Below are 17155 nucleotides of genomic sequence, written 5' to 3' on the forward strand. Positions count from 1 at the left end.
TTTCCTAAGAATAGAAACTAATCAATAGTATACATTTTGTGTCAACTAAAATGTTTAGAACGATTAAGTAATACGGTTGATATATTGACGACTACTTTCATTTTCATACTTTCATTTTTAGACACAGAAATTGAGACATGCATGGATGTGGTAGCCTTTTCCAGATTGCAATTAATAATTATTCAGACTAAATTATCGGAATAATTATTCATCCCTGTAAAATAACTTGCATATTCTTGGAATACGCATTCTTAACATGGACTATTAAAATAACAAAAACTATTTATAACACATGATTTACAAAATAACAGTTATTGACATTAAAATACAAAAATTGTTACCACTCATACTCTTAAGTAAAATCTGTGGGAAGAGGGTTATAAAATACAAAATGATGTATTGGCGCCCTCTGCTGGATGCAGTACGAAGGGAACGCGGCATTAGCGTTTAGCTGTTGTTGGAACGAGCAAAGGTAGGCTGTGATTCAAATTTCTCATGACTGTACTTATTTGTAATAAATCATTACAATGTCAGATAAAGTTATTTGTCGAGATACGCGCTGTTCCGATTGGTTATGTCATAGCTGAAAGTATACGTATCTGACATGCGCAGTTAAAGGGGGACAAAGAGGAAAGAGTGGGTGGCGCGGCGGCTTGTGAAAATCTAGTCATTGCTTTATTTCTGTCACACCAGCGGTGATTTTAAACCTCTGGGACGATCGCAAAGGTCCAAGCCACACCCGAACTGTAAGCGATATTCAAGCGCAACTTCAAATGCGACCAATCAAGGGGGTAAACAAGATTGTAGACCACGCCTCTTATACATACTTCATAAAATGTCTTTTTGTGAGGGGGCAAATGGTTAATTTCGTTTTTATTACATAGAAGCCAATCCTCCACTGTAACACTAGAAGTCGCGCCACCCCTTATTTGTGATGTTTAAAAAGATGGCCAATCACAGTTCACTGTGTTTTATCAAAACAGACTGCTTTATCATAAAAAAAATCCGGACCCAATGTAAAGCTGTACGGATAGGCGCCTGCTTTTTATTTTTCGAGGGAATCCCTCCTCAAACCTAAACATGTGTCACAGTGGTTGAAAAAATGTGCGTATTGTATATACACAATTTGGCTAAATACAATCAAGATCTACATTGTGGTTATAGAGTGAAATCAGGCAGTTATTCAAAGTATTCATGTTAGTGTTTGTGTATGAAAATTGAATTCCCTTTGGCGTGTTTTAATTATCTTCGATTAAATGATACTGTTCTCTTAGAAAGTATATGAAAGCATCTTGCACTGACCCACGTCTTCTCTATCGTCATGTCTTATCTATCTGTTTACAATTGTGAAACATGATATATCAGTCAGCCATTTATTTTAACACTTTTCTGTGTATGTTCCTATTGATCGAGTCAAATAATTACACGAATAAAGTATAAGAATATGCTTATATATAATAAAAACATTCACAGTTTGCCGCAATACAATAACACTGGGGTGTTGTTGTTTATTAATCAGGCAAACGCGTCGGGCCTCTGTTTCCTGCTTCTGAGCGCTGTGCTTGGGTCCTAACGCGGAGCCCGTGCAGGGCCGTACTGGAGACCCCGCGCCGCCTGCACCTCTATCGTCTCGGGTGAGTTTGTTACAATGTAGCAATTTCTCTATAATTCTCAATAACTATCACAAGGCTGCAACATTCGCATGTTGCAGGCTGTTCACAGACCTCTTCTCTGCCCGCTTTTTACGACCGGGCCGCTGCAAAGGTCGGCAAATAGGTTGATTTTACAGCGAATTCCCAAGCATAGCCCCTGGTCCAAGAGTATTCCAACATAAACTCATATTTAGCAGGGATAAAGATAGTCTACGCAATTACGTCTATTGAACACCGAACACCTATTTTTTTATTATGTGGGCTCGTTGCCTCAACAAATACGTTAGTGTGTAAGAAAAACTACGTGTCTACAATCAGTTGTTGTCAGATATGTTCGTATTACGTGTGTAAACGCAGAAATAACAGCTAGGTTGCTAGTTAGCCGTAGCTAACTGAGTCTGCAGCAGATCGGGCATTTAAAAGCTAGTTAACAGTGATGATAAAGGCAATCTATGTAGTTAAACATTTAAAAAGAGTCGCAAATAAAACGCTTTGCATTGCACCAGTGCGAATGTCGAACGAGTTTTTGTAGTTTTGCAAAGGAGAAATATAACCGCCGTATCCTGGAAGTCCCGAGTGTCCGTTCAGTCTCCAATTGTTTTTATTTTTATTTTTAAGAAAGATGCTCTTAAAACGCTTTAAAATACATCCTAGTGCGAAGAAGCTTTAAGTATGTGACAACGATTGACCGTATGCTCCGCAATGTTTATTTCCCCCCAACAAACATTAGTGGCGTCCCCGCCTACCTCATCCTCTTTCTGTGGTTTCGATTGTTTAGAGTGAGACTTTACGATCGTGAACAGTGTAATGACTCATTAAAGTCTGCCTAATTCGTGAAACTAGGTGTTTGTGAGCCGGTAAATCGTAATATTTGCCCACATGTGATGTTTTTCTGCCTGGGAGGATGTGAGATGATGCGCGCGCTTTTTCCCTTCATCTTCTCTCGCGCCATAGACAGCGCACGAAAGTTCAGTTGTTGATGTGATGAAAAAACATTTCTTACGCTATAGTTTCGTAATATCGCTTCAAAATATTTTTTTTTTACATAAACGTATATTTTAGACAGACTATGCCATGTGAAAGTAATAAATCAATGAAGTGATATCCTGATTTAAAAACTGTAAAACCGTGTATTCAGCCTTATTTAATATACTATGTGTAAATTAATATCAATGTTTTGGAGCATTTTTTTTTTTCATTTTTTTGTGCGTTTTTGTTTATTTATTTTGTGTAGTTATTCACATTGTGATTCTCATTAACATTTAAATTGCAGTATTTACATTATATAGCATCTACATTTTTGACAATTCTGATTTATTTTCTTAAGAATGTGCTTTATTTTCTTTACATAACAAAACATGGCATTTTTTTGTAATTTACAAATCACTTTTTATGCTTATTAATGTTCTTAATTGTTATTGTCAAGTGCTTTTGTTGCTTTGTATGAACGTTTCTGCTAAATACCTAAATGTAAACATGTTGCATAACTTGCATATTGTAAATAATGTTTCATCCACAAACATGTCTATGACCGGTAAACATTTTTATTTGCTTTTGTGGGCTGGATGTGTAAAAACATAAACACACAAATTAATATAAACTGTTTCCATAGTTAATTTTTGTGCGTGAAACTTCTTTATACAGTTGACATGGATGATGAAGATGGCAGGTGCTTGCTAGATGTAATTTGGTAAGTGCATTGTTTTTTTTACCCTGTTAACTCAGGAATAACATTTTTATTATAATTCATCATGGATATCTTGAAGTGTTTTAGACATTAATGTTTTCTAATTACAGTGACCCACAAGCACTCAACGATTTCCTTCATGGATCAGAAACACAAGTGAGTACTGAAAGTGAAAGTCTCTGTGATTTTTTGTCTGGTATTGTTTTAGTGCTAAAATGGCACATATAATGGCTTAATCTAGATGGGTCACAGAATAACAAAGCACTCTTACGCATAAGCATTTCCGGCGCTTTAAGTGTTGTTTACATTTCCATCCAAATCGGTTGTTTGGCTTATTTGATCCTTTCTTTACAATTTAATTGCTTCTCTTAATTTCAATCCTGATTTTTCCTCTTTGGTTAATTCACATATATAACATACTAATCTAATGTTTCATGTCTTTAACTCCTGTTTTCTTACCTGTTTGCTTGCCCTTTTAACTTGTGTATGCATTGGGTATGCCTGCATTTTTTTTCTGGTTGATTGATGCACTTGCCCTTACTTTTCTCTTTCCTTAACTTTCCCTCTTTATCTGACTATTTACCCCCCCTTGCATCTGCCTATCCCTCTCACACGCCTGTCTGTGTGCTGTGGTGATTTCTGCCTATCCTATCCTGGGTATGTCTGTCTGTAGCTGGACACTGATGACCTTTTGGATGGCTCAAGTGACCCGTCCAGCTCGTTCTTCTCCACCGCTGGGGTGAGTAGTTTCCCCCAACCTCCTGTCTCCATCCTTTTCATAGCGTGTGCTTTTCGGTCAGCCATCCAATTCAGATGCATTGTGCACCAGATCTGCATCTACAGCGGTCATGGTTTTGCCATAGGCCTGGAGCGTGCCAGAGGCATTTTATTCCTCCTCCATTTGGATTAGCTGTCATGTCAGTGTGCTAACATTGGTCTCTCTCTGTTTTCCAGGGCCATGTTCCTGAGGTCCAACCACAGGCTCAGCTGTCGACAAATGAGCCAGGCCTCCCTAGAGTCAGCGTTGATTTGGACTTTCTGGAGGACGATGACATCCTGGGCGGATCGCCAGGAGGAGACAACGGAAGCAATGGTGTTGGGACAAATCATGAGCCTTGTGACATTTTGCAACAGAGCCTGGCAGAGGCGAACATCACAGAGCAGAGCCTTCAAGAGGCAGACGATGAGCTTGATCTCAGTTCTTTTGGGTTAACTGGTCTCACGCAAGTAGTCCAACCCCTCTCTGATGCTGGCCTGTCTGGGGTGGGCATTGGAGGTGCAACTCAGATTTTTCCTAGCCAAGGCGCCCCTAATGCACCCTCTAATGCCACCCCAGACATGCTTGGCTCTGTTCTGGCACATCCAGGCTTGCAGCTTCAATCCCAGGTCATGAACAAGACCATAAGTGTCCAACCATTTGTGCAGCCAGTTGGGCTTGGAAACGTAACTCTTCAGTCTATTTCAAGCCTTCAGGCCTTACCAAATGGCAGTCAGTCTGGACCGCTGGGTATTGGACAAATTCAAGTTGTCGGCCAACCGACTGTAATGACAATAAACCAATCTGGGCAACAGATCTTGACAAAAACCATGGGCGGCTACCAATTGCATCAACCTGGGGCTGAGGCCGCAAATACTGGAACGCAGGCTGGGCTTGGAGCTTCTGTTTTGGGCTCAGGAGGTGGACTTTTAATACAAGGTGGCAAGGCCACTCTAGGGTCTCCTGCCTTAAATGGACCAGCTGTCTGTTTAAGCAACACAAACACCAACAACAGTGGAACGACAATGGCCACTGCTGGTGGCATTGTGGGTTTTGGTAATGCATCTTTGAGTGCCGGAATTGGGTCTCAGAACCAGCCTCAAGGCCAAATCATGCAGAATGTCATCATCCAGCGAACGCCAACACCAATACAGCCCAAACCTCCACAAGGGGGTACCATCCAACCCAAAATCTTCAAGCAACAGCAACAACTTCCAGCCCCGCACCCCTTGCCAAATGACGCTAATAAGGCTGTCGGGGTGCAGCAAATCCCAGTGTCTGCTGCTCAGAATGTAACTCTTCTCACTGGGAAGCCTGGCTCAAATGTAGTCTTGAGCACACAGGCAGCATCACAAGGAACACAGTTTTCTCAAGCTCTCTTTAAACAGCAGGGCCCCCAAACATCAGGCAAACCACTCAGTGTTCAGTTGTTAAATCAACAGGGCAGCATTGTTATTCCCTCTCAAACTGTCCTACAGGGCCAAAACCACCAGTTTCTCTTACCCGGGCTTCAGACTGGAGGTCAAATCCTGGCCCAGCATCCCGGTGGTCACATCATTACCAGTCAGGGACCTGGAGGGCAGATAATCGCAAATCAGATCTTGACAGCCAATCAGAACATCAATCTGGGCCAGATGTTGGCCTCGCAGGGTCACCCTCATATTCTCTCTGGACCCTTTCAGCTGCAGCCCGGTCAGATGGGTCAACACACGTTGTTCCAAATGCCGGTGTCCTTAGCCCAAACACAGACACAAGCCCATCCCATAACGGGCCACGTACAAACAGTCATCCAAGGCATGCCAATACAGAATTCTCTCTCAGTGGAGAGTCTTAGTCCGGCAGTCAGTTTACAGACATTACAACAGTCCGGTGGTATTCCCAGTAACAGTAGTGGTGGAACAACAGCCATGGCTCCGTGCCAGCCTGGAGAGGGCATCACAGTACTGGGTGGCTCCGCAGACCCAGCTGCCCAACCGGCGCAGGCCCAACCGCAGCCTTCGATTCTCACGGTTCAATCGACACCAACGGTTTCAGTAGCTGCTTCGGCTCCTTCCTCTTCATCTCCGTCTCCAACTATGGCCACGTCCACATCCTCGATGGTGGGTTTGGGTCATCAGGCCCAGCACAGCCCAGGAAAGGTGTTGTTCACGTCCTCTGGTTCCAGTATGATCCTTAGCCAGGAGTCTCTACAGATGTTCCTACAACAGGTCAGTGTTCACTGTCTGTAAACCTCGTTTGTCGTTTGAAAACTGTGTGCTTTAGCCAATAACACATCTTAGCTAACGTCATTTGATCCCCAAGCTGACCAGTTATTGTTTCACTTCTCCTATCCCTAAACTGATAAATGTACTCATGTTAGGACCATCAGCAGCAAGCGGGAAAAGACCCACCTGCCGCTGTAGGTGTACCTGCATCTGTTATCGTCAGCGGCAGCAGTTCTGGTCCCGCCCCTTCAGGCCATGACAACTTGTTAGCTGAGACTCGGCAGAGGCAGAGTCCCAGCCCCTCCCTTGGCCCCACCCACATGGCAACAGTGGTTAACAAGGTAGATGAGCTCAAGCTCTGTCCTTAGCCCCACCCACTTGTTGCTGCCTCTGCTGCGTATTGGACCACTGTCTCCCAGCAAAACTTCCTTTATCTCCTTGTCTCTCCCACTCTTCTCCTTGCCAGGGTTGTTTTGTTTACGTTTTAGTGTCCGCATCTTTCATGCTTTGCTTTTGGTTCACTGCTCATGATACATTCGTGACCCAGTCTATGCAAACCAGGCTTCATAATCTAATGATGACATTAGTAGCATCAAAGTTAAATTTCATTTTTGACTTGGTCGTACTCAGTCAATATTAAGGATATCAAGGTTTTATATGTTTTGAACATAATGTACTGAAAATCGCATAAAAATTACTTTAGCTGGATTTTTTCAGACTGGGTCACATTTGTCTTTGCTATTGTGATGCCAATTGTCCATCATTAATGCAATAGTTTTGTCTTTTTGCTTGCCACACATCTCATTGCCCTCATAATAGACTTGATGTTAATTTGCATGATTATTTAACCAGGAAGCTTGACAAATGACATTGACACTAATTGAAAGGAAATTCACGTGAATGACGGTGTAATCGTTGCTCTAGTGGTACATGCAGGTTAGAGATTTCATTTGGTTGCATTTGCATCACCTTCATGCACTTTTCCATGAGCATGGACTCTTTCTATCAGTTTTCTTATGCTGTAAATCTTTATACCACTCGCACATCTATCCAAACTAATACTTAAACTCACTACTGCTACCCTAATATACAGTTACTCCTGTTTTTAACTTTTCAATCGATCCCCCCACACCACCTCCCAGCACTCCCTAAAGAGAAATCAAATTCATTCCCTTCAAGATCACTTTCAAAGATTTGATCTTGATCACTTCCTCGCTGCCCTGAATTACCACTCTACTAGCAAAATGTTGTATATGATTTTTACTTCTTTTTTTTACTTTTCTGTTCTTGGTGAACACATTTTTGTTGTTCTTTGCAAAGATGCTGCCCTCGTAGTTGTCTGTTTTTCAGACCCCAGTGGTGTCTGTTCTGTTTTAGTTGTGTGCTTGTTGTACATTTTAGATATTTAGTACTAGGGATGTTCATAGTACCAGAGATGCTGCTAATTTCAGTTAATTTTCCCGCAGCTTGTTAACTGAACATTTAACCGTTAACTGATAAGATTATAATATTTAATTGTCATTGAATATACAGTTAAAATACATTTTATTTAATTTGAACGTGCAAACACCAGCAACAAATCACAACAGAACCAGGATTCATACATTATTAAATATTCACGCAACTTTACATTATCATAGAGCACGCAATCAGTCCAGAGGATTAATATCCAAAGTGGGCGGATTGTCTCTTTTTCATCTACCACAGTGGCCATTTCTATAACAGGACACATTTCAAAAAGTTTTTTCTGTTTGTGCAAAAAGAGAGATGTTTATGGTCAGGGTGTAGGACAGAGGTGATCAGCGAAAGGTATGTCTGGACGCTCGCGAGACGGACACGGGCCGCGTTATCTTGCGCACACACGCATGGTTCCGTGCAACTTCCAAACCATACTCGAGCACGGACACTTATGCAGTAAAAATTATTTCTCATACAATTGATTACTTTACCAGACTATCAATTTAGCAATAATTCACATCATTTAACGGCCAGTCACAAATTAAGGATAGAAAAGTGGCACGTTAACAATTTTTTTTTAAACCTGATTATTGATACCTGAATATTAATCGGTCCTAAATTCTTTCTTTCGGTTAACGGTTTACCGGTCAATATGAACATCCCTATGTAGTACATTTAGAAGAGGTATTCAAACTCTTCATGAATATATTTTTCAAGCTTTTGAAAAAGAAATTTTCCTCTGTCTCTCCTATTATCTTGCTTGTGTTTGTTTGTGGCTTGTTAATGTGTGTTATTTTTCATGATTGCTATAGGTAAGATTGAAAGTTATTTGTTTTAGTGATGCACTGAAATGCAAAAACAAGGTTTAAAATGAATTACACAGAACAGGATATAAATAAAAAAGTTTGTGTAACACTCATCCCACACTGTTCGTTATATGAGTGTGAATATATCTAAGTTACAATATTAATGTCTCACATGATAAATTCATCTCGCATATTCAGAAAATGTGCAAATGCACTAGTTGTGCTGTGATTTTTGTCATCTGGTCACATCATTAAAGTGATTTATTCAGAATTATTTGTCGATTGTTTGTGCTAGACCCTTTAGTTATAAATCCAGCCCATTTTCACCTGAAGGATTGTGATTGTAAATGATTTTGCACGTTTGGGATGATGTTGATGTTCCCCATTATCCTAAAGAAGTTAAAACCTTTCTGTGAAGCCTTAATAACAAGCAGAAAATAACATCCAGATGCTCTTGAATATGTCTGTTCTGTCACGTAGACTTCTTTTTGTTTTCGTTCCTGTTCTCATTGTTTTTAAAGTTGCTTTTGTGCCAAATCTGTCAAGATCAGAGCTGCATAATCGTTTTAGCATCGACATTGCAATGTATGAATCAGAAAATGTGTAGGGGATTTTTTTTTCTTTTTAAATTAACATGGTCTGGTTGCTTGACAAGTGGTTTGTTAAACCATCACGCAACAATTTTTCTCAAGTTGACATCCCAGAGATACAAGAAATGCAAGGCACAAGTTAAATATTTCAGTGCATCCCTAAAAACGTAGTATGTGTCCACAAATTGTTATTTGAATGCATCTGTTTTTTGACAATTATCTGACGATTTCCCTCTTATCTCAAGGTTCCTTCAGGGGCACATCCACAGACCATAAAGATCCAAAGCGCCTCCCCATCTCAGCCTTTGGTTACCCCTGCGCAGACACCCACCCTATCCGACAGCCCTCAACCCGCCCAGGTGTCTCCCCTTACTCTCGGGCAGCAGATCCAGTCTCCTCACCAACACCAGCAATCTCGCCCTCCCTCACAGCCTCAGCCCCAATCTCAGACTCCTTCACGCTCCTGCACACCCTCTTCTCTACCCCCTCTCTTTATAATACAGAATCAGATCGCAGGTTCACCACAAGCATCGCAGCCAGGACCTCCACCGCAGCAGCCTCAGCAGATACAAGTGCAGCTTCAGCCTCAAGTTCTTCCCCAGACTCTGCAGCAGCCAGACGTACCTCCTTCTTCCTGCTCCCCGAAACCTGCACAGTTCCAATTCCAGCCTGCTGTGAGGGAGGCCGGAGCGGTGAAACAGCAGGTGACTGTGGTGCCAGGACTGACCGCAGAACAGCAGCATCACCTTCAGCTGATCAGTGCGCAGCTACAGACCATGTCATCCATCGCACAGCCTACACCTCAACAAAAGCAGCTTTTGGAAAAGCTTCACCAGGTATCGTGTTGTTACGCCGTTTCAAGATTTAAAAATGTTTTCAGCCACCGTGATACGATTATTGTTTGTGTCCTCAGGTCCAGCAAAATATTCTCATTCAGGCCAAGCAGCAAGCTCAGGCTCAAGCCCAAGCCTCTCAGCAACAGGCTACAAACCAGTTCAACAAAATGCCCGATCAACCTTCAGTCCAGGTCGCAACCTCGGCACCATCCACCATCCAAGCTTCGGTCCCATCGCTTCTGCAGCAGAAGTCTGTGCTTGTCAAGTCCTCTACTACAGGTGGGCTCCCAGAATTACTTACCTTGATATGTTTGTTGCAATATATTACCGTGCTGACAATGTGTTGTTCTCACCGCAGGTGCAAATGACACACAAGCATACTCTGCGGTTTCAGCTGGGGCTACGGTGAACCAAGGAATCACTACACCAAATCTCACACAGGCTGTTCATGTGAGTGAAATGTGTTTTGTAATACAAAACGTTACAGCTGCAGTTATTACTGAATGGGAAATTTAAACCCTATCTTAACTTCTGAGATCTTCAAATTTTGCAGGCCAAGCCAGGAGTCATAAGTTCAGTTGGTGGACTCACTCTGGCTAAAGCAGGTTTGCAGATTCAGGTTTTGGGTGCTGGACTGTCTCAGATGCCTGCACCTCCACCACCCACTCCTGTTCAAACACAGGTAATGTTTATAACCACATTGCATCAATTAAAATAAACTGTGGATTTATGTTTGTAGTAATATTTGTGACGTCTCTTCATAGACGACAACGTTAAAAAGACCGTTCAGCATGGAACCAAGCAAAGAAGCTAGGTAATTAAACAAATTTTAGTTTCTGTTGTATATATTTGTTCATACCTTATGAAAGGTGCCACCTATACTGCTGTGTCGTTTGCACACCCTGGCACTAGGGCTGCACGATTAATCGAAAAAGAATCACAATCTCGATTCATACATAAATGCGATCTTCATTTTTAAATGATAGCGATTCACTTGCATATACAGTATTTTCCTGTATTCAGATGGAGAAAGTGACAAAGCAACAACATTGGTTTCGAAAGTAGGCAGGGAAATGAGTTACCTCTGTACGTTTCTAAATCGTTTCTAAATCGGAAGGCTGCAGCCTCTGGAGGTCGCATCTGCAGGCTGCATACGTTATCAAGTCTGGTTCATTTTAGTTAACGGAGCATTACATTCGCAAGTCATAAAAATACTACAACAATTTATATTTAACTTAAAATATTAGTCACCTTTAAATGTTAATTGTTAATATTCTGAAATTATGATGCGCAGCTTAGAAATGCGACCTCCAGAGACTGCAGCCTTCAGATTGAGAAACGGACTCAAGTTCTCCATTAGAAAGGGTTTTTAGCATGAGAGGAACATTGTAACATGTCTGCGTTTCTCTCTGATGCCTCAAAATGTTGATTGTTTAGTTTTTTAAAGGTTTAGTGTTTTTAAAGTTTTAAGGTTGGCCAGATCGATAGTACAAAAAGCACAGGTGCTATTTAACAGCTAATATATTTTAAATTAAATTAAGGGGTCTAAAATAAGGAAGAGAGACTTTTAAAAGAGACTTTATTATAACTGAAAGTCCTGTAGCACTTTTTTTTTTTAAATGAAGTGCATAATAAATGTTTTTGTAAAAAATAAAAAGAATCGAGTAAGAGAATCGGGATCTCAATTCCCATGGAGAAAAATCGTGATTCACATTTTAGCATGAATCGTGCAGCCCTACCTGGCACACATATTTGTGAAACCTGAGAGTTGTTCTTATGCTGTACACGTGTATCTGTTTGTAGGATGCTGGAACAGCTTCGAAAACAACAAGGCTCAGTTTTACATCCTGACTATAGTTCACCTTTCCACTCGTTTGAGGACACACTTCATCGGTTGTTGCCGTACCATTTGTACCAAGGCATGGCTTCATCTTCAGAAGACTATCGCAAAGGTAAATTCTCAGGCCCTTGCTTCCATATTTTTGGCAGCTTGTGCTTTTGTTGGCAGTCGCTTCGAGGCTGACTGTGTATCTCTTCCTTTATGTTTGTCTGCCCAGTCGATGATGAATTTGAAAGCGTCTCAAGTCAACTCTTAAAGCGCACACAAGCAATGCTGGATAAGTATCGTCACTTGCTCTTCGAGGAATCAAAGGTATCATTTATATAACTGTCCCTCACTTTCTTTTTCATATTGATTGTAACTTAACATTTATGCCTTTCCCAGATGCTTTTATCCAAATCCATTTAGTATGTTCTTAAATACATTGGTCAGTTTGTATTAAACCCATGAGACTCTACTCAACCGCTTGAGTAACTGAAACACTATTGAATTATATAACCTGATATATTTGGCAGTGCATTTAAGGCATACATTTTCAGTCCACCCTCCGAACCTTTGACGTTGCCCGTGCTAATACAATACTATGGCTTACGTGAGCACTTATTGGTATCTTGTGTGCTTGTCATTCTGGAGCAGAGGCTGGGTCCCTCTGCAGAGATGGTTATGATTGACCGCATGTTCATTCAAGAGGAGAAGGTCGCCCTGAGTCAGGACAGAGTTCTGGCCAAGGAGAAACCAGGTAATGAACATGCATTAAGGAAACTTGAGGATTCAATAAAACTTAAAGTATCTAATGAAATAGTGTGATCAGTGCCATTTTCTTTCCAGTTGGCATATTTCTGATTAAAACAGGATTGGACTTTGAAAGGCAGGTGACTTTCTCATAATAGAGGGCATTTTAAGATGAGTCCTTATCCCCCTTCGGACCAGGGTTTCCCGCAGAAAATTAGTTAGTTAAGGTGGTAGGGTTGAGTGGTTGGTCGTGTCCGGGAGGCTTGGCAATCGCAGGGTTCCCACAGGTCCCTGAAATTCTTGAAAGTTTGTGAATCTGGGGGAAAAAATTCAAGGCCTTGGGAAGTTTTTGAAAATATACATACATAGATACAGGTCATTGAAAGTGCTTGAATCTATTTTATGCAAGAAGGTTTCTGGAAAAAATCCATATCATTTCCTGTGTAGTGTAGGATAATATCATAAAAATTCTAGACTTTTTAAGCACACGTGTTAAACTGTTTGCTTTAAATGATTATATCTTCTGTATGCGAATGGTAATTCACACCAAATTTTTTGCATAGTTGTGTTTGACACATAAAAACGTCTCGGGTTACGTATGTAACTGTTGTTCCCTGAAAAGGGAATGAGACGCTGCGTCTCCCTTGCCATACTTCCAATGCCGTCTTTGGCAATATTTCAGATAGCGATATACTTCCTGGCTCTCTCTCGTCACCATGTCTTTGTTGTTAAGCCTGAATTTGATATACACATTCAGACACACTTACCCCTGGAGGCGTCCCCAAACTGTCACCGCAGTGATGCAGCGCGAGTTCCCTCAAAAGGGAACTCTAACAATGTATCTTAAAAGGTAACTCGATGTAACCTTGCTCTCACTTGAAATGTGTCCCCAAATTTAGGAGTTGAATTTGAGGGCATTAGACCAGGAAAGTCCTTGAAAGGTCCTTGAATTTGAAGTTAACTAAGGTGTGGGAACATACGCGTCATGAAAATGAAAATATTTTTATTTAAAACACTCAAATAAAACCAGAAAATGAACACATACTAGATTATTAATGAATTGAATGTTTTTACCTCTAACAGGAATAGCTGCGTGATAAAGTGAATCTAAAGGGTTAATAAACACTAAATAAAGCAGATGTTGTAGAACGTCTGGCGAATGATAATAGATAGCGCAAAAATTGAAAAAACTGATTATTTGGTCGGTGTGTGTGTTTTAATAAATGTTAACAATAGGCAAAATGCAATGCAATATGCTTTGAGCTCAAAAAGAGATTTTGCTCGCTCCATCTTAATGTGTTTGTCAACGTAGTGGTCTATAGGACCACTATCGTCATTTTGCCCCATGGACTTCAATTGTATTTTCCAACACATTTGATGGTGTTGTATCTAATAATTTTCATTTTGGACTCTTTGCAGAGGAATATGTGGCTAATTCCTGTTTGCTGGACAGCAGTGCAGTAAGGCCTGTAAAGGTAGAGCTGAGCTCTGTAAGAATCGCGCCACCACCAGTTGGAACTCCACCTGTGGCAGCTACACCAACTCCAGCTGTTGCCCCTGCCCCAACCCCTGCACCGGCTCTTGCTTCTATCCCGGCTCCTGTATCTGCCCCTGCTCCCGTTTCTGCTCCTACACCTGCACCCTTCCCTCCTACTAAACTGGTAATAAAGCAAGGTGGAGGGGGCGCATCGGTATCCTGGTCCACCAGTTCCACCCCTACGCCTGCTCCTGTGGTCAGGCCCTCCGTGGAGCCGGTTGCACCGAACGCCTCCTTCAGCCGCACTCCGTCCTCCTCCCGGCCTGTTGCTGATGATGACGATGATGTCACGCTACCCCAGCGAACCAGCAAGCCGCCCATCAAGACCTACGAGGCGCGTCGGCGAATAGGTTTGAAGCTGAAGATCAAACAGGAGGCGGGACTTAGTAAGGTTGTTCACAACACCGCATTAGACCCGGTCCACTCCCAGTCCCAGCTCACACCGCAGCCCCAAACTCCTGAGCCTCCTCCGAAAGTCAAGCCATCTGTAGCCCCACTCACCACTGTCATTAGAACTCCGCCCCCAGCTTCCTACTCCACCCCCTCATCCGCTGTCACTACAGTAACCACACATAAAAGCTCCGCCTCCAGTAGTGCAACTTCCTCTAGCGGAGCCCCACCCTCCTGGTCTTCGTCAAACCCCTCCACGTCCACGGCACAGATGAACGGCACTCTGGAACACCACGAGGTAGGCGGGGTCAAACGTAATCCGGCCTCAACGGCGACTCCCCCACAGACCACTTGCCGGCTCCCGCTTCGGAAGACGTACCGTGAGAACATCAGTCCGCGTCACAGGCCGGGTGTACCGGGGGGAGATACAATACCCATTTCATCAAGACCTCCTGTTACGTCTTCCCCTCAACCACAAAGCTCCTCCCCTAAACCTGAAAGGACTGTGATAGCCAGTGTGAAACTAGAGAGGCAGGGTGGACACGGGCGGTCCCACTCGCATCCAGAGTCACAGGGCTTTGCAGCGGTAGAGGACGTTCTCTACCGCGGTATCAAAAACGCTTACCACCACCATCAAGAGTTCTCTGACAAAGAGGACGAGGCCGAGGAAGGTGGCGGTATCGGTCGATTAAAGGGCATGGAGGGCAAACATAGAGATGGAGGAAGGGGTACTTTCAGGATGGATCAGCATGCTCCTGGCCCACCTTCTCTAGGAGAGCCTTCCTCCACAAGAGACTCCTCACTTCCTGCCAAACGCTGCAAATCGGACTCTCCAGACATGGACAATGCAAGTTTCTCCAGCGGTAGCCCGCCGCCGGACGACTCGCTGAACGAGCACCTGCAGTGTGCCATAGACAGTATACTGAACCTACAACAGGGCCCGCCTGGGCACGGAAGCTCCGGGCGAGGGCCGTTAGGGAGGGTTCATGGGTCCAACCTGCCTAACCAGCACCAAACCCACCCTTCCTACAGACAGTCCATGCCTCCCCTGTCCTCTCAGCCCTCTTCTGCCCCCATGTCCCAGCATCAACAGGTAGGGGGCCGAGGACAGAATGGAAATCTTGTTTCACAGACGCACAGTAGATAACAGCCCCTTTAGTAGAAGTTGACTGAAAGACTGAAAAAGCAGCAGGTCAATGGATACGGGAAGTAAACTTTTCAGACAGTTTTCCCACGTTAAGCTGTGTTTGCTTTCTTCGTCTGTGGTTTTTGCTGATGAAATGTGTTCTTTTGGTTTACATACGGCCCTATCAGTGTACTTCCTAAAGTGCGCTTTGGTATGATTTTCGAAATTTTGTCCCACTTTGTTGGATGCGAAACGGCGGCCGTTCCTAAGTTTCTCAATTTTTTGTGAGAGTCGGTCATTTAATAAATCACATGCTTTTCTAGTTACTGCAGCACGATATACAGACTGCAGAAATTCTTTGATATCATGAAATTCGGCATATCGAACAGTGCTTATCTTTTGATTTGGTTATTTTGGATCACTTTTCTTTAAAGAGACCAGATTGTTCATATAAAAATGGTTCCCTATAAAGTGTAATTATGTTTTTTGAAATTCGTGAACACTTCAGGGAGGCTTAATAATGCATTATAATGGTGTGCGCTCCCCCCCCCAAACACTTTTGGTTATCTTATTACAGGAATTAACAATGTAGCATTCACAAGCAGATAAGTCACCTGAACTGTAACAAATCTGTCGACGTGAAAGCATTCCAGCATCAAGAGCACATCAAACAATCACAGCACAGTGAATTTGAGACTTAAAATAAAAAGTTATCTTTGCCTGTAAACAGGGTGACGAACAACCATCTTTTGCATCTCTAATATATGTTCTAGTAGTAAGACAAAACACCCTCTCTCCCTCCCATTATTTTGTAGACGAGTGTTTTCGTGAGAATCACTGAAAGATATCACTTTGGACCGTGCAGAAGCAAACACAGCAGAAGCAATGACATGAAAAAAGAACAATAATAATGTAAAGAGAAAAAGATAATAGAACTGTAAGAATTTGAAGTATAGTACTACAGATTAATTTTGTATTGTATTTATTGTGTATAATGACACTTTTTAAAAAAACTGTACATTTAGTAAAACTGTAAATTAAACCTTTCTTCTTTTATGAAACAATCACACTTGTTTGCCATTTCAATGTGTTTTTAATCTAAAAGTTCAGTAGTTTTTTTTGCATGATTGTATGCAATGCTTTTAATGACCAGTAGGTGGTGGACCTGCACAATATAAACTGTCTGCCAGATCTCTAAAGCCTGGATACACTGCATGGATTTAGGCTATCCCAGATGAAAGATTACAATCGTGGGATTTCTTTGATCGTCTATGTTCGAATTGGGAGGGGTGAATATACCTCCTATAAGAATTGAGAGACCCCCTATAAAGCACAAGAAATGTCCCTTGGTTTTAAATAAAATTAAAATACTATAGGAATTAAAAATTCTTGTGCTGGGATGCCACAAGTGATATTGTCCATTATTGTTTGAAAAAATGTAAACTCTTTTGACAGATTGTTAGATTTAGGATTGGGTTAGTGGCTTTTAAAAAGTTCTTAAACTGTTATTTCACACTAATTTGAGGGGTAAAATGATTAG

General features: G+C 42.1%; 1 protein-coding gene across 4 annotated transcripts; it reads left to right on the forward strand.

The window, feature by feature from the left end:
- The first annotated feature begins 345 nt into the window (after positions 1 to 345).
- bicra (BRD4 interacting chromatin remodeling complex associated protein) lies at positions 346 to 16679 on the forward strand. 4 transcript variants are annotated; one of them, XM_055175040.2, is made up of 16 exons: positions 346 to 472; positions 1520 to 1634; positions 3297 to 3342; positions 3450 to 3495; positions 4013 to 4078; positions 4294 to 6303; positions 6456 to 6641; positions 9400 to 9990; positions 10068 to 10269; positions 10349 to 10440; positions 10544 to 10672; positions 10755 to 10804; positions 11794 to 11942; positions 12048 to 12142; positions 12464 to 12569; positions 13982 to 16679. In XM_055175040.2, the coding sequence occupies exons 3-16, from the start codon at positions 3302 to 3304 to the stop codon at positions 15634 to 15636; spliced, it is 5418 nt and encodes a 1805-aa protein (XP_055031015.2). In that variant the 5' UTR covers positions 346 to 472; positions 1520 to 1634; positions 3297 to 3301; the 3' UTR covers positions 15637 to 16679. The 4 variants fall into 4 exon arrangements, with proteins under 4 accessions (XP_055031015.2, XP_055031016.2, XP_055031018.2 ...); XM_055175041.2 differs by having other exon boundaries at positions 12467 to 12569; XM_055175043.2 differs by lacking the exon at positions 6456 to 6641 and having other exon boundaries at positions 348 to 472.
- Positions 16680 to 17155: the final 476 nt, after the last annotated feature.

This window comes from Misgurnus anguillicaudatus, chromosome 15, assembly GCF_027580225.2.
Source record: "Misgurnus anguillicaudatus chromosome 15, ASM2758022v2, whole genome shotgun sequence".
NCBI classification, from domain to species: domain Eukaryota; kingdom Metazoa; phylum Chordata; class Actinopteri; order Cypriniformes; family Cobitidae; genus Misgurnus; species Misgurnus anguillicaudatus.